This window comes from Narcine bancroftii, chromosome 3 (assembly GCF_036971445.1).
Source record: "Narcine bancroftii isolate sNarBan1 chromosome 3, sNarBan1.hap1, whole genome shotgun sequence".
NCBI lineage: Eukaryota > Metazoa > Chordata > Chondrichthyes > Torpediniformes > Narcinidae > Narcine > Narcine bancroftii.
The window spans coordinates 249,465,161-249,487,734 of record NC_091471.1 but is presented as its reverse complement, the minus strand read 5'-3'; the positions used below and the strand labels follow the sequence as shown (position 1 = coordinate 249,487,734).

General features: G+C 45.0%; 1 protein-coding gene across 5 annotated transcripts in view; it reads left to right on the top strand.

Moving 5' to 3' along the window:
- The window catches only part of LOC138758512 (3',5'-cyclic-AMP phosphodiesterase 4B-like), a 274,729-nt gene that overhangs the window by 189,237 nt on the left and 62,918 nt on the right, over window positions 1-22,574 (top strand). For 2 of the 5 annotated variants that reach the window (XM_069927510.1, XM_069927509.1), the window contains exon 2: window positions 20,559-20,744. In XM_069927510.1, the coding sequence (XP_069783611.1) occupies window positions 20,559-20,744 (186 nt within the window). Of the gene's footprint in view, window positions 1-1,202; window positions 1,645-14,071; window positions 14,235-20,558; window positions 20,745-22,574 lie in introns of those variants that run through there. The other 3 variants (XM_069927511.1, XM_069927508.1, XM_069927512.1) reach the window with 3 other exon arrangements.

The following is a 22,574-nucleotide window of genomic DNA, read 5'->3' as shown; positions in this document are numbered from 1 at the left end:
AACAACAAACTCAATCAGTGACTCATTTAAGGACTCTTATTTTTGCACTTTATTGATTTTTTTTCTATCTCTGCACTGCACAGTCAGTTTGTTTACATTTCTTTACATGTGTACATTGAGTCCGTTTGTTTTTTGAACTACCAATAAGTGGTAATTCTGCCTCACCCGCAGGGAAAAGAATCTCAGGGTTGTATGTGATGTCATAAACTTTTAAAAAAATTTAGACATACAGCATGGTAACAGGCCATTTTGGCCCATGAGTCCGTGCTGCCCAAGTTACACCCCATTAACCTATATCCCCGGTGCGTTTTGGAGGGAGGAAACCAGAGCCCCCGGAGATAATCCACGTAGACACGGGGAGAACATACAAACTCCTTACAGACAGCGCAGGACATGAACCCTGGTCTGGTCCTAACCGTTGGTGCTGTGCTAACCACTACGCCAATCATGTCATCCTATGTATGTACTCTGACAATAAATCTAATATCTAAATCACACCTCCTTCCAAAAGATCACCTCTTCGTTCTTCTATACTCTAAAGCAATATTCTTCCACCTGTGATCAATGGGACTGCAGCAATGTGGCAATCTCTATAATAAAGCAAGGAATGTGTAAAATAAGGTTGTAAATTCAACAACAAAAAATGTTAAAAGCCTCCAAAAAAATTTCCATCAAAACCAAACAAAATCCTGTCAGTGGTCCAGAAGGGGTTCGAGCTCACCAGCCCACCCCCATCAGTGGTGATGTTGTAGATTGTCCACGCTGTATAAGGGAGTACTTCAGATGGTATATGGGAGAAATAAAGTTGAGAATCTTTGCTTGGGACAAGAAAAAACTCCAGGGTGTTGTTAACTCAACCCTGCGTCATCGCGGGCACCAGAGTCCACTCCATTGACAATGTCTACAAGAGGCGGTGCCTTAAGAAAGCAGCCGCAATCCTCGAGGACCCCCACCCACCCCCAGGCCTTCTTCACTCTGCTGCCATTGGCGAAAGCGGTACAGGAGCCCGAAGACGAGCACCCAGTGGCTCAAGGACAGTTTCCTTCCCCTCTGCCAATGAACAACGAACAGCTCGAATGCCCCTGATCTCGGAAGCTGGGCAGACCCAGGACTGGCCAGTACTTGGAGGGGAGACCACCCAGGAACACCAGGTTTGTGCCAGGGGTGCTGTCTGTCTTACTGAAGACAAAAGGAAAAGACTTTCATGTATGTTACATTCTAAATGAACCCTTCTTTAAGCCAGGTCAAACATTCTGTACAACAGGAAAGTCTGCAGAACACAAACTCTGCCCCCAGCATTTCCCTCTTCGCAGAATTCGGGGGAAAGGAGTACAGGGGACAGGTCGAGGATTCCCCCACCCATGAAGATCGCCCGCATGTCTTTTTAAAGGTGAAATTATCCAGAACGCTCCGGTCCGGTCGAATGCAGGGTCTCACGCTCCGGGTTTTGCGGGCGGCCGGGCTACCTCGGGACCGAGAAGTGAGTAAGTGCTGGGGGATAGAAGTTGAATGGTGCAATTTCTCTGGGCGATTTGGTCTCGGATGTAACCGAGGAGGGGACTTCAGCGCCTGCAGGACGGGGGTTATGCATTTCGCCTTCAGCGAGGAAGACATTAGGAAACTGCGACTCGCCAGGACTCTTAGGTTGGTGGAGCTTTGCCGGCGATCTAGAACCGTGATTTCGGGGAGAAGGGGCGAGGAGAAAGTAGCAGCAGGACATCAGTTCCATCCTGGAGCCCAGACACCGCCGAGGGTCCGAACGCGAGCTCCGTCCTGGAGCCACGAGCGTTCCAGCGCTGGGCTGGAGCCCTCCAGCACTCAAACGGCAGCTCCGTCCCGGGGCCAGGGGGGGGCTCCAACGGCAAGCTCCGTCCTGGGGCCAACGGCCGCTCCGTCCTGGGGCCACGGGGGCTCCAACGGCCGCTCCGTCCCAGAGCCCTGGGGTGGTCAAACGGCAACTCCGTCCCTGGGCCAGAAGGGCTCCAACAACAGCTCTGCGATGGAGCCACGGGGGGCTCCAAAGGCAGCTCCGTCTCAGAGCCGCGGGGGGCGGGGAATGTGAAACGGCAGCTCCACCCCGGGGCCACGGGGATCTGGACAGCAGCTCCGTGCCGGGGCCACAGGGGCCTGAAGAGCAGCTCCGTGCCGGAGTCACAGGGGCTCAAACAGCAGGTCTGTCCTGGGGCCACAAGGGCTCAGAAGGCAGCTCCATCTCAGAGCCACGTGCAGAGAATCCAATCTATTGCATCAGAGAAGGGGCCTATTGAGACCATGCAAATACTTACATGTGAGCTCACCCTGGGGATAACACCATGGGGGGGGGGGGGACAGGAAAGGGACACTAGAAGGGAACTTCAGCTACAGTTGCTTGGTCAGCTGTGGACTCAATGTGGTTGGAGGTTGTGTTACCCAGATCTCTGCATTGACACAGGCTCTCTGTACTTGTACTGAGCTCAGTCATTACTGCGCACTGTGACAGGGCTTTTGACTGTCAATTCCAAAAGAGCAGAACAATCGTCCTATCGTGAAGCAAGTGAGGAAAAAAATCATATTATTAACACCAGCAAACGGCAATGTAGTTAAGAGAGTGGGAGTGAACCTCCCATCGGGCCATTTCTGTTCTGGTTTATATCAGGCCCAAATTAGGGTTCTGGTCCTTATTAATATTCTGCTCACGATCAATAACCTGGAGTTGAACAATAACTTGTTGACTAGTATTCAGTTCTAAATCAGTAACTCACTCTTGATCAATAACCATCCCTGCATCAATAGCCATCTCAACATCAGTATCCAGTTCCTAATGAATAATTTGCTTCTGATTGACGACCTCTAGCCACAATGGGACAAAACAGTGTCACCTCTGCAGCTAAAGTTCCCTACTAGTATCGCTGTTTCACCCCCCCCCCCCCATGGTTTTATCCCCAGGGTCAGCTCATGTTTAAGTAGTTGCATGGTCTCAACGGGCCCCTTCTCTGATGATTAGACTGGGTGTAAGTATGTGTTTGTGCTTTACACACACAGGCACATGTATAATGGACTATGTTTTCCCATGAATGGTATTATGTCTGTGTTCTGATAGGCACAAAATACTGGGAAAAAGTGAAGTAATGTTGGTGTGTTAATTGGATAAGAGATAAGATCAGAGCTTAGTTAATGACTGCAATTGAAGAGGTACAATTGTAGTCAAGAATTGAAGGTATCGTGGGTTCTCATATGTTTTTACATATAACTGATAGATTTTTTCTTTCGGCAATCATCACACCTCCCTTCTGGTGTGGCCATTCATACTGGAACGACCTGTGGCTGGACGTGGGTCAATGTCGACCGTGACGTATACCCTACATGTGACGTACAGAGTCGACCGTGACGTGTACCCTATGTGTGACGTATAGCGTCAACATCGTCCTATTCACTGGCCCATTGTTGCAGATCACCTGCAGTTCAGTTTAGACTGCAGGCCGTCCGCAATAATGTCTGGGGGAAGGGGGGCCGCAGGTCAAATTTCTGAACAGGAATGAGTCTCTCATTTCCGTTCTGATCTTTTTACACAGACTGTGTTCCAGGAATTTGGGAATATTTTCCCAGAATGCAGCAGATGTGTAAAAAGCATAATCGATTTTGAATATAGGAGCAACATTTAGAATTCTCGATAAAGGGCTCAAGCCCAAAACGTTGGTTATGTGTATTTACCGTTGGTATATAAAGGACACCATTGGACCTGCTGAGTTTCTTCAGCTTTGTGTTTTCACAGAGTCTGCGGACTTGCGTGTTTTATTTCTTTATGTTGGAGTAAGTCTTGTTTATTCAGAATGAAGGAGGAGGGGTGCAGGGCAGTATGCTTAAACGTGAGGTGTATGGAAAAGGGTTGAATGGTTACGTGATAATTATGTCTTGATTAAGTTTAGAAAAAAGTTAGATATGCCATTTAAAAAGCCAAATATTAACTTTCAAAAGACATGGGTCCCATTTATTATCATAACTAAAGGATTTGAATTGTTCTGAGGCTTTGGTGCTGTGCTGTCCATCTCCAGGTGGTTGTCACTTGCTTCCTACTTTTAGTTTTTAATGGTAGGGGATCTGAATTATAAGGTTTTTTTTCTTATCTTTTGAATTATACATTACAATATATAACTGTACTGTTCAATTTCGCATAATATAAACGTCAATAAAAATATTTTAAAAAGATTGGAAAAGAGTTGGGGTTCAGGATAGGTATGGGGCATCGTTACGGTGAGAGGGTGGTGGCTAAAATAGACATAGGGGTGTGAGCATCGCATCACAGAAGCTTCTTTTAATGCTGACCCAGGGTTTGGGATGAATTGCTGGGTTTTAGACTTGTCGAATGAAGGTTTCCTACTAAATCAGTTCACGTTCTAATTTTCCAACACCAAACCTTGAGCTTGGTCTGTCTTGTCCTGCAGGAACACCTGTCATTGGTCACTTTCGTAGACAGGAGGCGCACACGGAGTCGTCCATATTTCAAAATATCATTCAGGATCAGGTCCAGACCGCCATTGATCCCAGGAGGCCTTGCTCTGTTGAGCGAGTACTTCTGCCTTTTCCATATACGATCATCAGCTCTTTATTTATTGTAGTGATCTCTAGACACTACCCTTTATCACTCTCCCGCTCTTTGAGAGCACTGGGTATGATCCCTGAACCCAGATGTCACACTGCCGAAACTTCTCCTGTGAAAGGAAGTAGTGTTAGTCCTAGATTACTTAATGCCTTCTGAACAAGACGTCCGAGAGGGACACCTGTCATTTCCCAGAAGTTCAGGGTATTTCTGCCTTACGTCTGCAACTAACACTTGTATCTCAGTCACCATTGCTAAAAGGTTGTTTGTGGGAGCTTGTCTGCACTTGGTCACCACATTTCCTACATTACAACATACCTGCACCTCAAATGTATTCTGTTGGCTGTGAGACATCCTGAAGTGAATGCAAATGATGCAATAGAAATCTAGGTCATTTTTCACGGTAAGAAATTACATCCATTTAGCTCAGATTTTGATGATGGCTTATGCATCATAAATTTACAACACAGCTTCTAAAAAGTATGGATTGCAAAAGCAAAATTCCTTTGGCTGCTGGAAAACTGAAATAAAGTAAGGAAATGCTGGAAATACATAAAACATTCAACAGCATCTGTGGAAAGAGTTTGTTAACGTTGCAGTCAGCAGGGGCGAGGAGATTTCTTCTTGCTCAGGAATGAAGGATCTCTGTTCAAAAATAAGACACATATTTAACCATAGAATATTACAGCACAGAAAACAAGCCCTTCAGCCCTTCTAGTCTGTTCCAGACTTCTAAAAAAAATTTTTAGATTTAGAGCACAGTAACGCCATTTCGGCCCACGAACCCGTGCCACCCAATTAACCTACACCCCAGTACGTTTAGAATGGTGGGAGGAAACCAGAGCCCCGGGGGGGGGGGGAACCCATGCAGATACAGGGAGAACGTACAAACTCCTTACAGATTTGAACCCCAGTCCCGATCGCGGGTGCGGTAACAGCATCGCGCTAAACGCTATGAAAAGCATGCAGCCCCACTTTCCTCCATTATTCTGCTTCGTCCCACTGAACAGCACCCAGTCCATGCATGGCCCTCCATATCCCTCCCATCTGTGTGCCTGTCCAAATTTTTCTTGAATATTAAAATTGATCCCGGGTTCACCGTTTCAGCTGTCAGCTCGTTCCATACTCCTACCACTCTCTGTGTCGAGAAATTCTCCCCAAATATTTCCCCTAAACTTCTCCCTTAGCCCATGTCCTCTGGTTAACGCAGGAATGAAGTGATTTTGTTCTGTCTCTCAGAATGATGAGTCTCTTGGATTCTCTCTTTATCAAAGGTTGATGGAAACCAAGTGTTTGAATATTTTTAAGACTGAGATAAGCTTGCCATGCGTTTGGCAGGAACGTGACGTTGAGGATACAATCAGTCCTTTTGAACAGTGGAGCAAGCTGAAGGGTCCAAGTAGTCAACACCTGCTCCTGATTTATGCATCAGTAAGATTGAGTGGGGTTATCTCAAGGGTGACTCAGCAGACGACATATTCCAATTAACCTGCAGTTTTCAGGGCTCAGCTCCCTGGGATTTCCTCAGGAGATGTGACTTTGGTGGTTTGATGTATAAATGCCTTCTAAACTCACTCAGCGAGAATGTGGAATGTCTAACCATGGCAGACACACCCTGTGACTGCAACTTATTGTTTATAGATACAATGCCCTACATAATGTTTGGGACAAAGACATTTTTTTTTCCTTTATTTGCCCCTGTGCTCCATCTACAGTTTTAAATTTGTAATCAAACAATTCACATGCGATTAAAGTGCACATTCCAGATTGTATTCAAGGTGATTTGTATTTATTTTGGTTTGACCATAGAGTGATTACAGCACCTTTTTAAACCTAGATGCCCCATTTCAGGCACATTATATTTGTGACATTTGGTTTCACAGGTGTTTGCGATTTCTCGGGTATGTTGAATTGCTTCATTGGTGCAGGTATAAGAGAGCTGGGCTCCTAAGCTTTTAATGTCTGCAGACACCATGGTTGAAGTAAAAACACGACACTGGAGAAACTCAGCAGGTCAAACTGTGTCCTTTATGTAGCAAAGATAAGAGTACGTAACCGACGTTTCGGGCTTGAGCCCTTCATTGAGATATGAAAAAATGTCAGCAGGCGTCCGAATTAAAAAAAAAAGTAAAGTGGGAGGAGTTGGGAAAAGAGCAAAGTAGCAAAGGCAGGAATAATTATTCGGACGCTGCCAATATTTCTTTCATACTTTGATGAGGGGCTCAACCCGAAACCTCAGTCATGTATTTTTTTTTATCTTTTCTATATAAAGAACCCTGTTTGACCTGCTGAGTTGCTCCAAAATCACCTGGAACATTTTTAAGAAGAAAGAGTGCACTGGTGAGCTCAATAATCGCAAAAGGACTGGGAGACTGAGGTTGACCTTCACTGCTGATAACAGCAGAATTCAGATTAAAATGAATAAAAATCCCCAAACACCCGTCTGACAGATCAGAAACACTCTTCAGGAGGTAGGTGTGGATGAGTCAGTGACTAGTGCCTGCAGAAGGCTTCATGAGCAGAAGACACTGTCCTGCAAGATGCAAACCACTAGTTAGCCACAGGATGGCCAGATATGCTAATATTTAAAAGAGACTGCAGATTTCTGGAAAAAGGACTTGTGGACACAAATGAGACCAAGATTAACCTGTATCAGAATGTTAGCAACAACAAAGTGCCTCCGCATAAAGGAACTGTCCAAGATCTGCTATCTCATCTGTGAAACTTGGCGGTGGGGGTGTTATGGCCTGGGCATGTCTGGCTTCCACAGGTAATGGCGCACTTCTCTTCATTGAAGATGTAACTGCTGATGGCCAGTAGCAAAATGAATTCTGAGGTGCAAAGAAAAACATCTTACCTGCTCAAGTTTGAGCAAATGCCACCAAACTCATTAGACGGCACTTTAACCTACCGCAAGACAATGATCCCGAGCGGACTGCTAAAGCAACAAAGGAGTTTTTCAAAGCTAAAAAACTAGAAAATTCTTGCATGGCCAAGTCTAAATCGAATTGAGCATGTCTTCATAGACTGAAGAGAAAAACATGAAGTGGACAAGCCCCTGAAATAAGCAGGAGCTGGAGATGGCTGCAGTAGAGGCCTGGCAGAGCTTCACCAGAGAGGGTTCTCAGCACCTGGTGATGTCTAAATCACAGATGTCAAGCAGTCATTGCATGCAAAGGACTAGACAGGTCTACTGTAATATACATGATGTTGCTATGTCCCAAATATGATGGTGCCCTGAAATGAGGGGACGATGTATTAAAAAGTGCTGCAATTTCCACACGGTCAAACAAAAATGTACACAGATAACCTTGAATAAAATCTGGAAAGTGCAATTTAATCACGTGTGAATTGCTTCATCACAAATTTAAAACTGTGGAGCACAGGGGCAAATAAAGGAAAAAAAATGTCTTTGTCCCAAACATTATGGAGGGCATTTTGATTGTATAATCTAAATTTTTTTGATCTATCCAGGAAACCATTTAATTAACGGTTAGGAACAAGTACAGATGAAGAACATTAAAAGCAGGAGTAGTTAATTCTGCCCTTCAGGGTTCATGGCACACTCATTCAATGAGATCACCCCTTCATTCCAATTTCCTGCTTCAGGCCCATAACCCTTGGTTTCCCCATAATCTGAACATTCATGCATCTTAACCTTTAATGATCCAGTCCCCACGAGCTTTCTCTGGAGACTTTCAAAAATTCAGCACCTGATGACTGAAGGAATTCTTCTTCGACTACTCAGAAGACCTCCCTCCCCCTTCCCCCCCCCCCCAAGTTCTAGGTTTCCCCATGAGTGGAATGAACAGCGTGGGACCTACTGGGTCAAACCCTACATCCCTCGTTTTTTCTGAATGAAAACAATCGATTTGTAATTTAATTTAAATCTAGGTGCAAAAACAAAGTAACTATCACTGCTGGAACCTTGAGCAAGCAAAGAGGGGCTGCAAGTCCTCGGTAGGTCAAGCAAAGGTTCCTTTTATTGTCACTTGAAAAATTATCAGGCAGGAAATTGGAAGCTTAAATTGGGAACAGACATTCTCAGGGAAAAGTACAGAAGAAATGTGGCAAATGTTCAGGGGATATTTGTGCGAAGTTCTTCACTGGTATGTTCCAATGAGTCAGGGAAGTCATGATAGGGTGCAGAAAGCGTGGTATACAAAGGCTGCAAAGAAAAAAAATCTAGTCAAGAAGAAAAGAAAACTTGGATGAACTGGTGAGATAATGTACTTTTTTTTACTCTTAATATGTATTCTTTGATGTGGAAAATATTGAAAAAGAAAGAAGAAAAGGTTCAGAGAGCTGGGTATTGTTAGAGATCTAGAAGATTATAAGGCTGACAGGAAGGAACTTGAAAGGAAATTAGGAGAGCCAGAAGGGGCCATGCGAAGGCCTCGGCAGGCAGGATTTAGGAAAACCCCGACAAGTATGTGAAGAACAAGAGGATAAGGTGTGAACAAATAGGACCTCTCAAGTGTGACAGTGGGAATGTGTGTATGGATCGAGAGGAGATAGCAGAGGTACTTAATGAATACTTCAGTCTTCCTTCTTCTGGCGATCCATCCCATAGGATGATGGCAGTTCCTTTCAGTCAGTTTGTGGGGTGTTCTATGTGCGTCCTGGACAGGCCCTGCTTGCCTCGTGAGGCCTGGAAGGGCAATTGGGGCAGAAGCTCTGTCGTGGCACTTTGAGGTTGTTCTCAGCAGCGTCCCCACCTTTTCTGATGGCGTCCCTCCACAGTGAGTGATCTTGAGCTGGAGCCTCCCATATTGATGGGGCAACATCAGCTTTCTTAGGGCTCATATGCAGAACATCCTTGTACCGTAGTCGCTGGCCTCCCCGTTTCTGGGTCCGCCTGACAGTTGGCCGTACAAGATGTCCTTGGGCAGTCTTCTGTCAGACACTCAGACAACGTGTCCTGCCCAGCGCAGTTGGGCTGACATCACCAAGGTTGAAACTGCTGGGCATTCCAGCTCGAGAAAGGTCCTCGATATTGGAGACCTTGTCTCGCCAGGTGATCTTCATCAGAGAACGTAGGTGACACTGCTGCAGTTGTTCAAGCTGACATAAGTGACTCTGATATGGGCACCACGTCTCACATCCATAATTTTACTTCAGTATTCATTGTGGAAAAGGATCCTGATGACTTGTAGCAGACTGAAAAGCTCGAGCATGGAGATATTAAGAGAAAGGATGTGCTGGAGCTTTTGGAAAGCATCAACTTGGATAAGTCACCGGATGGGATGTACCCCTGGCGACCTGTGGGAGATGACGGAAGAGATTGCTGAACCTCTGGCAATAATCTTTGAATCATTAATGGGGATGAAAGAGGTACTGGAAGATTGGAGGGGTGTGGATGTTGTTCCTTTATTCAAGAAAGGGAGTAGAGATAGGCCAGTGAGTCTTACTTCAGTGGTTGGTCAGTTGATGGAGAAGATCCTGACAGGAAGGATTTATGAACATTTGGAGGGGTAGAATATGATTAGGAATAGTCAACATGGCTTCATCAAGGGCAGGTCGTGTCTGATGAACTTGACTGAATTTTTTGACGATACAACTAAACACATTGATGGAGGAAAAGCAGTAGATGTTGTGTATATGGATTTCAGCAAAGCATTTGATAAGGTTCCCCATGCAAGGCTTATTGAGAAAGTAAGGAGGCTTTGGATCCAAGGGGACGTTGCTTTGTGGATCCAGAACTGGCTTGTCACAGAAGGCAAAGAATGGTTGTAGACGGGTCATATTCTGCATGGAGGTAGGTGACCAATGGTGTTCTTTAGGGATCTGGTCTGGGACCTTGTTCTTTGTGATTTTTTTAATATGTATGACCTGGATGAGGGATGGGTTAGTAAGTTTGCTGATGCTACAAAGGTTGGGGGTGTAGTGGATAGTGTGGAGAGCTGTCAGAGGTTGAGACATGGGAGATGAAGTTCAACCCAGGTAAGTGTGAAGTGGTTCATTTGGGTCGGTCAAATATGACGGCAGAATCTTGTATTAAAGGTAAGACTATCGGCAGTGTGGAGGATCAGAGGGATCTTGGGCTCTGAGCCACATGGCGCTCAAAGTAGCTGCATAGATTGAATCCATGGTTAAGAAGGCGTATGGTGTATTGGCCTTCATTAATTGTGGAATTGAATTTAGGAGTCGAGAGGCTGTGTTGCAGCGATATAGGTCAGACCCCACTTGAGTGTGGTTCTGGTCGCCTCACTACTGGAAGGATGTGGATGCTATAGAAAGAAGTGTGCAGAGGAGATTTAGCAAGATGTTGCCTGGTTTAGGGAGCAGGCCCTATGAAAACAGGTTGAGTGAACTCGGCCTTTTCTCCTTGGAGCGGTGACCTGATCGAGGTGTTTTAAGATGATGAGAGGCATTGATCGTGTAGATACAGAGGCTTTTTTCCCAGATTGCCACACGAAGATGTGGGTTTAAGGTGCTGGGAAGTAGGTTCAGAGATGTCAGGGGTAAGTTTTTTTTACATAGAGAGTGGTGTGTGTGTGGAATGAGATTCTGGCAACGATAGTGGAGGTGGAGACGATAGGGTCTTTCAACAGACTTTTGGAGAGATATAGATAGAAAAACAGAGAAAGCCTAGTAATTTCTACAACCTTGTGGGCCAAAGGACCTGTATTGTGCTGTAAGTTTTCTACATTTCCAACGTAGCCTGGCACTCCTAACAATAGGAGAAAGAAAAGCAGAAGAAAGTCCCTTCAGAGGCTGAGTGACCGTGGATTCACCTCCAGTGCTTCTGCAGTCACACAGACTTCTGTTCACAAACTGACTGAAAGGAACTGCCATCATCCTATGGGATGGATCGCCAGAAGAAGGAAGACTGAAGTATTCATTAAGTACCTCTGCTATCTCCTCTCGATCCATACACACTTTCCCACTGTCACACTTGAGAGGTCCTATTTGTTCACACCTTATCCTGTTCGAATGATTGGCATCCAAGACTCTGATGTGATCAGGTAGCTTTCAGCATCCAAGGCCATTTGGAAGCCCTTCTTGCCCTCAGCCCGGTTCAGATACCTGGTTCCCAGGAGCTGGTCTCCTGCTGCCTCTGTGGATCCGCTGACCACAAGTTGCCAGCAGCCTGCGGCCTGTGTGGGACCTTTGACCGCAAGGGAAGTGGACAGGAAATGGACAGTTAATGAAACGAGTCAGGACCCTTTTTTTTGAGAGTAGTGCTGTCTGATGTGCACCTGTATGTGTCATCTAATTTGGAAGGCTGTGATCAAACACATATTTGGTAGAATCACAGTGATTCTGAGGCTAATCTGGCTTGCCTCTCATTCTCGATGCATTAATATATAAATAAAGAACTACAAACATTTGGAGACTGTGGTAGTGTGGAACCTGTTGACTGGAATGAGGAGAGATGGGAAAATACTGTTGATTTCCTGTCCGTGGAGAGAGTGTAAATGTTTTGTAATTGAGTGAAAACAGCGTAATCGTTCTCCAAATGTAGTTGTTCCAGCTTCCAACTCATCCTACACGTTGTGATAACATGGCTGCTGTGCTATATCAGAGAGCATGTACAGAAATGGGGCCCTCCCTTCTACCTCTGGACAACTCTGCATCACCTGATGCCATGTGTATAAAGATGCACAGGGCCAAAAAAGCAAAAACAAAATGGAAAAATAAATAAATAAGCAAGCAGATAAATAGATAGATAAGTGGATGGATAAATAGATAAATGAATAGATAGATGGATACACGGCAGATGGATAGATACATGGATAGATACACAGATAGATAAATGTTTAGAATTACAGATGTTGAAAATCCAAAATAGAAACAAAAACACTGTAAACAATGGACCAGACAATGAAAGGGATCAGAATTAGCACTTTCTTTCAACTGAGAAAGAAATTAGAAAATTTTAAGTTGCAAAGAATGTGGTGGGAGTAATGGATGAGATAAAGGGAGTGTATAAGAAAATGGGGGGCGGGAGAGGAGTAGACCTTTCAAGCCTGCCCTACTACGTCTGGTCTGTCTAGGCCTTCTCTCCTCGTCTGAGTTGTGTGCTGGGGCCGTTTGGAGAGTCTGTCTGTGTAAGGAGTGTCTGTTGTCAGTGCTCATTGCTGGATTTCCCATCACTTGTTCCAACGTGCAGGTAGGAATTGCAGCCTTTAGTGGCATCTGTTTCTGTGGGGCTGAAGGAATTTTGAACACCAGGTCCAGGTGCATTTCTCCTTGCTGACAGTGGAGATAGTAAAGCCTGCAGGGTAATAACGTTGTGAAATGGGTAAGAACATCTGATAACACATGCTGAGCAGGTCAGACCATGTACTTTATACAGGAAACATAACCAACGTTACACCTACATTTTATTCATATCTTGAAGAAGGGCTCAAGCCCGAAATGTTGGTTATGCACATATTTTTCCTATATAAAGTACACGGTCTGACCTGCTCAATTTCTCCAACATTATGTTTTTACTTCAGTCATGGTGTCTACAGACTCTCGTGTTTTACTCTCGGACATGTGAAGTTACAAGACTGTGTTTGTAACATATTGCAGATAAATTCCAGCTGCTGGGCAGGTATCTGATGAGAAGTATCAAACTAAAGCTTCCCCCACAGCCAATCAGTGACTTGTGCATCTGCTACAGGAAGGTAAAGTGGTATTAAAGAGTAGTTGGGATCACGAGGGGTGGTAGGACTGTTTTAAATTTAGACATACAGCACGGTAACAGGCCCTTGAGCCCGTGCCGCCCATCTACACCCAATTGGCCCACAACCCTGGTAAATCATGAAGGGTTAGAGGAAACCAAAGCAGGAGGAAGCCCATGCAGACAATGACAGAACATACAACAGACAACTCCTTACGGACAGCACCAGATTTGATTTAGCATTGGGCTAACAGCTACACGAACCTTGACAGCAGATAGCATTGAGTATTTTGGAATGGCGTGGAAAATGTTGGGAATTGTGGGGGGGAGCGAAACTAGTTTGGATATTGTTGGACATGGAGCTGAGTGCCAGGTATAATGGGATAGTAGATTTGCCCACTGGATGCTTTGGGACGTCTAGGCTGAGTGTTGGGATGGCAGGATTAAATGTGACTACCCCAAACCTGCAAAAGGCCCTGGCAGAGAAATCAGATAGAAAAGTTGGTCCGCTTCTATCTGGAATGAAGGATTCAGGGCTCTGCAAAGGCTTGGTCGGCGATTTGGGAATAGGGGAAGCTGGGAGTCTTCCTCCTGACAAAATGCCTAGAAGCAGCAGCATGTCAAAGCCCAAACCCTCTTTCACCAGAGATACAGGACACGGCAAGAAAAGAATCCTGATCCGGGCAGCATTTAAGTGAGATATCTGAGCAGCTCCATGCCAGCTATGAAAAAGTCATTTCAAGGATCTACTCCACTCAGACAATCCCTCCCAGACAACTGGTGCCTCTAAATAATTGGAGCTGCAGAGTGTCCTCAATGTTAAGACCACACTGTTCCACCGCGGTTAGCACCAGTGAAGGAATTCTTGGCTTCTCTTCCAGAAAACAGCCAGGACTGGTCGGATGAAAATCATCAGAAATTCATTAACTTCGAACATGAGAGTGTCCGTAGATTGGAAATGCCACAGTGCCTCGAAGGAAATGAAAAAGCTCTGCAGACACCTGAAGGCTGGTGAGACACAACAGGAAACCTAAAGAATTGATGGTGGGTGGAAAGATTGCCGGAGGTCCAAAGATTTGCTGATAACCATGATATGTGCAGAGTTTGCAATGGTTCGGATGTAAATGCTTAAAAAGATGCAACCACTGAGAGACACAGGTGGAGGCAAACGTAACATAGACTAGACAGGCTGTCTAGACGGCAGCAATTGAAAGGAGCACTTCAAAGAAGATCTCAGCTTCAACTCTTGTCCTTGAGGTGAGCACCCTTGACTCCACCTCAAAGTTCAAATTTATTGTCGGAGTACATCACATACACCCCTGAGATTCTTCTTCCTGTGAGTTGGACAGAACTTCTAAATTACCAGTATCTGTAAACTGTACCCAAGAAGAAAAAAAATGTAGACAGAAGAAAGAAATGTTAAAAAAAAAGTGCAAATACAGAAATATAAATATACAGTAATAAATAATGAGCCAAGTAAGAGTTCTTGAATGACTGTTGTTCGGGAAACTGATGATTGAGGAGTAGGAGCTATTCCTGAACCTGGAGGTACAAGTCTGGTGGTACCTGAAGGCAGCAGGGTGTAGAAAAAGATCTTGATGGTTGCTGCTGCTCTCACGGCCACATTCCATGGAGATGTTCTTGATGTAGAGAGAGATTTGCCTACGATATACTTGGCTGTGTTCACTACCTTTTGCAGGAGGTAGCAGAGGCGCTGACGTGCTTTCTCCACGATGCCATTAATATGATAGGTCCAGGAATGGTCCTCTGAGATCGTCTCTCCACCCCTCACTGTAAACTTCTCAGTTAAGCCTTGCCCCTGCTCCTGGCTGACAAGAAGTCAGAAAGGTCGCCATGCAAATTGTGGAGCCAAAAAAGCCGTGGAATGGGTGTATTGGCTTTGTAGGTGCTGCAGAGGAGGTTTGCCAGGTTGATTCCAGAGACGAGGGACTTGGCCTATGAGGAGAGATTGAGTCGTCTGGGACTGTACTTGCTGGAATTTAGAAGAATGAGAGGGGACCCGTAGAAACATAAAATTATGAAAGGTTAGATAAGATTGAGGTTGGTGTCATTGATGGGGGAGACCAGAACTAGGGGACATAACCTCAAGATTCAGGGTAGTAGATTAGAACGGAGATGAGGAGGAACTTAAATTTAATTTTTTTTAATTAAAATAAATTGTTTTTCCCAGAGGCTGATGAATCTGTGCAATTCACTGCCCATTGAGACGACCTCAATGAATATATTTAAGACAAAGGTTGGATAGATTTTTACAAAGTAGGGGAATTGAGGGATATGGGGAAAAGGCAGGTAGGTGGCGATGAACCAATCAGCCATGATCTCATTGAATGGCGGAGCAGGCTTGAAGGGCTGGATGGCCGGCTCCTGCTTCTTTTTTATTTTTTGGAATATTTTATTTTTGATTTTCCAAGACTCACACAAATCCAAAACAAGAATACAATCTTTCTCAACCATGATATATTACATTCAGAGTCCATGTTCCCCTCCCCCTTCCCTCCCATGCCCTAATACCTCAAGGAAAAGATTATGTAAATTAAACAAACATAAAGAAACAAAAATCTGTAGAGTCACCAACCCTTAAAGGAACCAAATATAAACCCAAAGTAACATAAAGCAAAAATGAAAAAGGTATGGAACAAGAGCACGTCGTCTGCGTCTCGACCCACTTCATTTATCTCAATTGTTGCACTGTTAGTACAGATTTTACCTTCTACTTAGAAGGTCTACGTACCTAATATGTTACAGATAACCTTACCAAATCCTAACGAATATGACCTATTTTCTCCAGGGGAGTACCATCCGTATTTTGTCGTGTAATATTTAATAGGGAATTGGACTTCCACGTGACCTCTATACACTTCCTGCCATGGACAAGGTGCCCTTCACACACTGAATTTGGTATCTGGCCAGTTTAAAATTCATGCCCATAATGTTCCCCAGAAGGTACAATTCTGGATCCTGTGGAAAATCCACCTTTGTCAATTTTTTTTTCAGAATGTCCCCCAGATCCTCCTGGGAGGATCTCACCTTTGTACACAGGTTGAGTGGATAAAGGTACCAATTTCCACCCCACACCTGAAGCACATTTACAAAATTTTGGGTTTAGATTTATGTAGCTTTTGTGGTGGGAGGTACAATTGATGCAGAAATTGTATTGCACCAACCTGTACTTGGCATTAATAACTGCTGTCATACTGCCCATTCACCCATCTGCCTGCTCCTATGCTCTTGTGGAAGCATATGATAACCCTGCTTATGCTCAAACAGTTGGTGGAAAGGAACCTTTCTTTGCCACGAACTCAGCCTTATTTTCTCAATCTGGGAAGAGGAAGGACATGGTCGGGGACCCCAAAGATGTCATTATCTTGATATTATCTGCAACAGGGAAAGCCATCACCAGGGTTTTCCTTAACTGCCTCCTCCCATTAACTAAAGAGCTTCTCCTCCATCTTTAAGCACACAGACATGACCTTCGTTGACCATCATCTTCAGAAAATTGCAGGAGGCACCACTGGTCAGTGTAACTTAGATTCTGCCTGGTCAGAAGGATTTGGGAACACCTTGCCAGCAGATATTCATCTCCATCATATGAATGCTTCATACCGAAGCCTCGGTCCTAGCCAGGGAGTCCACAACACGCCCAGTCTTGGTGAAGCTGAATATTGTTGAACTGAATATTGGATATTAATAGATGGCAAAATTGTGGAAGGATTTTTGGCTTAATGATACTGAGTCCTGGTTAATGGGGAAATTCAGGTGTGGATCCAAGCTCAAGATACAAGGTTAAAATTTGGAAGTCTGTAGACAGCATGATTGAATTACAAACACACTGCTGGAAAACTCAGCGGTCAAACAGTGTCCTTGATATAACAAAGACACATACATTTCAAATATATCAAGGTTCCTTTATTGTTGTGTAAATAAACAAAAATGATAATATACTTCAACTTTTTCCAGCTGTAAAGAGAAGTAAAGATTCACCATGGGTACTACCCGGTGCCCTCAATAATAGGAGAAAGAGAGCCCCTTCAGAGTCACTGGATGTCCATGGATTTGCCTCCAGCATTCCCGCAGCCTCACAGGCTTCTGTTCGATCCATCGGCTGCCTGCCTTCCAAATCCAAACCTCTGGTACAATCAGGAAGCTTTCTGTGCCTTGAGTCCCTTTGGGAGGCCTTCTTGCCGTCAGTTCCCACTCAAATCCTGGTTCCATGAGCCAGTCTCCAGCCACCTGCAGACTGGTGTGAGCAAGTGGCCAGCAGCCCACAGTGTGTGGGAGTCCTTTGACCACAAGTCGCTTTTTTTATGTGCCAGTCTTGGAGCTCCCCTGTTGTGCTTTAAAGTAATTGATGTCCCAAAGTCACGCAATTAGTTACTGGGCAGGAAGATCCTGGATTGAGGTGCCTGAGCTTGCACATTGAGCCATATATATGTTTGTTCACACTTTATCGAAATTATTGCTCCGGTTACTGTAATTGTGTGCATCGGCACACAGCGGCAGTGTGACGAGGCCTATCATGAGGTGAGGAGCCCAGGAGTTACAGCTCTTTGATGCTTTAAGAGCTTGGATTGGTTTCTGTTTCTGCCTGAATGGCCTCCTTCCATCTCCCCAGTGAGCCTTGCAATATTTCATTTTGTTAAAGCTGCTATATAAATGTGAGTGGTTGTTGCTTTCTTTCCATGGTCTTATGGCTAACGGGACTTTTGAATTTGCTGACTCGGATTTGTCATTGCTGGAGATGCCAGCTCCTACTGCATCCTTGACTTGGTGAAGCCTGTTGGCTGAGGAGATGGGGCGAAATAGAAAAGAATAGAAATACACCACAGGAACAGGCCCTTCGACCCAAGGGTCCACACTAAATATGATCCTCAAATTTAAAAAAAAAACTCTGCTGTTTGCACATGAGGCCTTTACCTTTTGGAGCGAAGAAGAATGAGAAGTGGCTTGCTGGAGGCTTCAAAGATTATGAGAAGCGTAGACAGCCAGCCCCTTTTCCCCCCAGGGCTGGCGTAGCAAACACCAAAGCACATCTGTACAAAGTGAGGGGGAGGGAAGTTTAGGAAAGATATCAGGGATAAGATTTTGTTTTTAACACCAAGAATTTTTGATGCCCTTGTTAGGGGTGGTGGTGGAAGCTGGAACAATAGGGGCATTTAAGAGATATGGATGAAGGAAAAATAGAGAGTTATGAGGTAGGGAGGATTTCATTTTTTGCTGTTGTTGGTATAGATGGGTCAGCACAAAATCATGGGCCAAAGCGCCTGAACTATGATTTAATGTTCTATGATTCCTGAATATCCGTGTGTCTATCTCGAAGCCCCTTGAACATTATTATCGTATTGGCTTCCACCACTAGCCATAGCAATCTGTTCCAGGCACCTACCACTCTCCATGTGAAAGAAAACTTGCCCCATAACATTAGCGACAAGGGGAACAACGAGGGTTAAAGCTGTTGCAGGTCTGAGTATCTCTTGAAGAAGTCTGGAAACTGGGTTTAACCTGCCCCGTGTCATTCATTCAGTGTGGGGCTGATTTTCAAGGGGGAAGCCAAAGGCTCAAGGACTTGGGCTGTGGTCCCTGATGGCCCGGGAGGTTTATCAGCAGGTCGTAGAATGAAAGGGAAAGAATTTGCGGCCCGTGAAGTCAATTCTGTCTCTTAGAGCCTGCGATTGTTTTGTCATTGGTTAACTGTAAATTCTGGAAATACAATCCTGATTTGCATAATTTGTCCTCAAAGTTCAATTGGTGCCATGTTTCCTCCAGATTACTATATCCTTCCAAAGGTACGCTGCCCAGGACTGTTCAATGAACTATAACACAACGCTGGAGAAACTCAGCAGCTCAAACAGTGCACTTTATGTAGCAAAGATAAAGATACATAACCAAAGTTTCGGGCTTGAGCCCTTCAACAAGGTGTGGACAAAATGTGGCCCAAACAAAATGGTGGGGGGGGGGGAGGAGTAGAAGGAGGGGCACAGTCCCACAGGCAGGAGGTAATAGGTGGACAAGGAGGGAGGTGACACTACCCAGCAGGGGGAGGGGGGATGGGTTTGTGAGTAGAGAGGGGGTGGAGGAAAGAAGACAGAGAGATGGAGAAGAGAGAGGAAGAATGGGGAGCAGGCTAGCAGAATTTGGAGAAGTTGACATCACTGCCATGTGGCTGGAGGGTGTTGAGGTAAAAAATTAGGTGTTGCTCCTCCAATTTACGGGTGGATTGGTTTGAGGCCATGGAATGACGTGTGAGCATGGGAGTGGGTTGCGGAATTGAAGAAGTTAACCACTCCCTGTCACTGATACAGAGGTGCTCAGCGAAGTGACTTCACAGTCTTCGCCCAGTCTCTCCAGTGTAGAGTAGGCCACAACAGGAGCTCTGAATGCAGTAGATGACTCCCACGAATACACAAGTGAAGTGTTGCTTCACTTGGAAGGACTCTTCAGGGCACTGAATGGTGGAGAGGGAGGAGGAGTGGGTGCAAGTGTGGCACTTACTGTGGCAGTAGAGGAAAGTGCCAAGGGGGCAATTAATGGGGCTGGGATGAGTGGACAAGGAAGTTGTGGAGGGAGCGGACCCTGCCAAAGGGGAGGAGAGTGTCTAGTTGTGGATCATGTTAAAGGTGGAGGAAATTACAGAAGATGGTGTGTTGGATGAGGAGGCTGGTAGGCTAATAGTTGAGGGCAAGGGGAATCCTGTTTTTGTTGCATCTAGGGGAAGAGGGGCGGGGCCAGATGAGCAGGAAATAGAGGAGATGCGGGTAAGGGCTGTGTTGATAGTGGTGGAAGGGAAGCCACGTTTTTGGAAGACATTTTGGATGATCTGGACAGGAAGACCTTTTGTGTTCCATGAGCACCAGATGTGGTACAACATCTGGCTCCAGCCTAACTTCCACTTACTTGTGCTCCAATCCCATGGGACAGGGAGAGGAGATGTACTCCAGGGAGAGGTAGGTGAGATAGGAAGGAGGGGTCATAAGTTGAGGGTTAGGGGGGAAAACTTGAGAGGTAACATAAGAGAAAGTTCTTCACTCAGAGACTGGTGGCTGAGTGGAATAAACTTCCAGAAGAGGTGGTTGCAGCAGGGTCAACTTTGTCATTTAAGCAAAGGTTGGATGAGTGTATGGATGTGAGGGGGACTGGTGGGTTATGGAGAGGGAGCAGGTAGGTGGGACGAGTGGAGTTCATTTAAATCGGTGCAGACTGGAGGGGTGGAGATGGCCTGTTTCCGTACTATAATTGTTATATGGTTATAAAGAATGAGAAAATATGAAAAGGAATCCATTACCTTTCTTAGTGCTCAGCTGCTTGTCAGGAAATCTGGACGAATAACCACCGTGCTCTCTTCTGCCACAGTTTCGACGTTGAAAATGGCCCGTCTCCAGCTCGGAGTCCAATGGACGCACAGGCAAGTCCAGGGTTGGTTCTTCACCCGACCTTCCCCCAGAGCCAGCGGCGGGAGTCGTTCCTCTACCGCTCCGACAGTGACTATGACTTATCACCCAAAACGATGTCACGAAATTCCTCCATAACCAGCGATGTGTGAGTATATCTTTGCTAAGGTAACATTTTGCAGTCTCATCTTCCCCCTTGCCCCCACTCACGCTCTCTGTCGCACACTCTCTCACTTTCTCCCTCCACACACACACACACACACACACACACACACACACACACACACACACACACACACACACACACACACACACACACACACACACACACACACACTCCCCATTTTCCCCCTCTTAGCACCTTCTCATCGTCTCGTGCACGCTTTTTTTGTCACTCTTTCTGTCATGTTTCTCTCTGTCCCAGAGTTTTCACAGAATCCTTCGCTTCCAGTCTATATCCTCTCCCTTCGGGTCCCATTTTCCATCTTCCTCCAACCACTCTCCCACTTTCTCTTCGCCACCATCTCTTCCCCCACTTCCCTCCTCACCGCATTTACTCTTAATCTTTATCTCTCCATCTCCCTTTGTCGATCTCTTCTCCTCTCTCCTCAATCTTTGCTGGCCGTCCATTGCTTTTGTTCTTGTCCACAGCTTTAATTCTTACAGAAGTCATCTGTTCCAGATACACAGAAATGCTCAGATATGAGAGAAGAAGGAAACCAAACTAGCATTCCATGTGGTGATAGCTCAGCATGTCATTGAGCTATAACCCTTTATCTTCTTTTTCCACAAAAACGGTCCGATCCCACTGATCTTTATTTTCTGTTTCCACTTTGTGCCCTAACCTCAGGATCACATTTTTCCTGTTTTCAACATGTGCATCCTGATTTCTACATTGAGATCAGCTGGTCCATACATTTTTTTAAATAATTTTTTATTTTTCACACTTTGAACCATATCAACCAAAATATGTACAAACGTTTCTCATTTAATTTACACAGTGGTATTTGCTCCCCTTTTTTTCCCCCTTTCCCTCCCTCCCCTCTACCCACCCCCCTCCAAAACCCATAAATATTCAACATATACAATACAATAAAACCATAAAACAATATCCTCACACAAAGGAAAATAAACCAGAAAAATGCATCATCTATTTATTACACACTGAATCTAGTCGTTTTATCTTCTCATCATTTTCATTCTCATTTTAGGGGATGGAGATTGTAGGCAAGCTCTCTCTGAAATGTTCCATGTATGGTTCCCAAATTTGTTCAAACATTGTGACTTTATTTTTTAACTTAGATGTTTGTCTTGGGTAAACTTATACCTCTCATTTTGTTCATTTTAGATTGGTCACAGTGTTTTAGCTACCGAAAGAAAATAGACACACACACCGAGAGCAGTTCAGTTTATACAAATGTTTATTACTAATTCAAAAGCTGATTTCACACTACAATATGCAAGCCCTTCCCAACTATACTTATCAACGCTTGGACTGGTCCCAACTGCCGAAGCGAGGCAACAACTGCACACTTGTAGTAGGTTGTCAGGGCGCTGGTAGCAGCTTCTCCACCTCCCCCGACCGGGACGTTGCTCGGACTCTGGCTGTTCTTCCTTCTTGACAAGGGGTGTTCCCACCCCTCGGAGAGTCTAAACTTCAGCAGCAGGACCACAGACTTTTATACCCCAAAAACAATTAATCATGCACCCACTCCCTCTAACATTTGTCAGTCAAAATCAAAGCTGAGCATACTATTCTACAATTTAGAAGATTAATTATTATGGAGCAGGATGCTATGATATCCTGGTTTATCTCGTAGATACAAGGACTCATTAAAACTTCTTGAGCAAGACAGGTTGTGACCAATACGTCAATTTCAGAGTGTCGTATTTGACAACTGCTTTCCCTGGGCCTCACGGTGGAATTCCATTTCAAAGTGTATCTTCAGATAAGTCCCCATGGCTGAGTTTAATTACA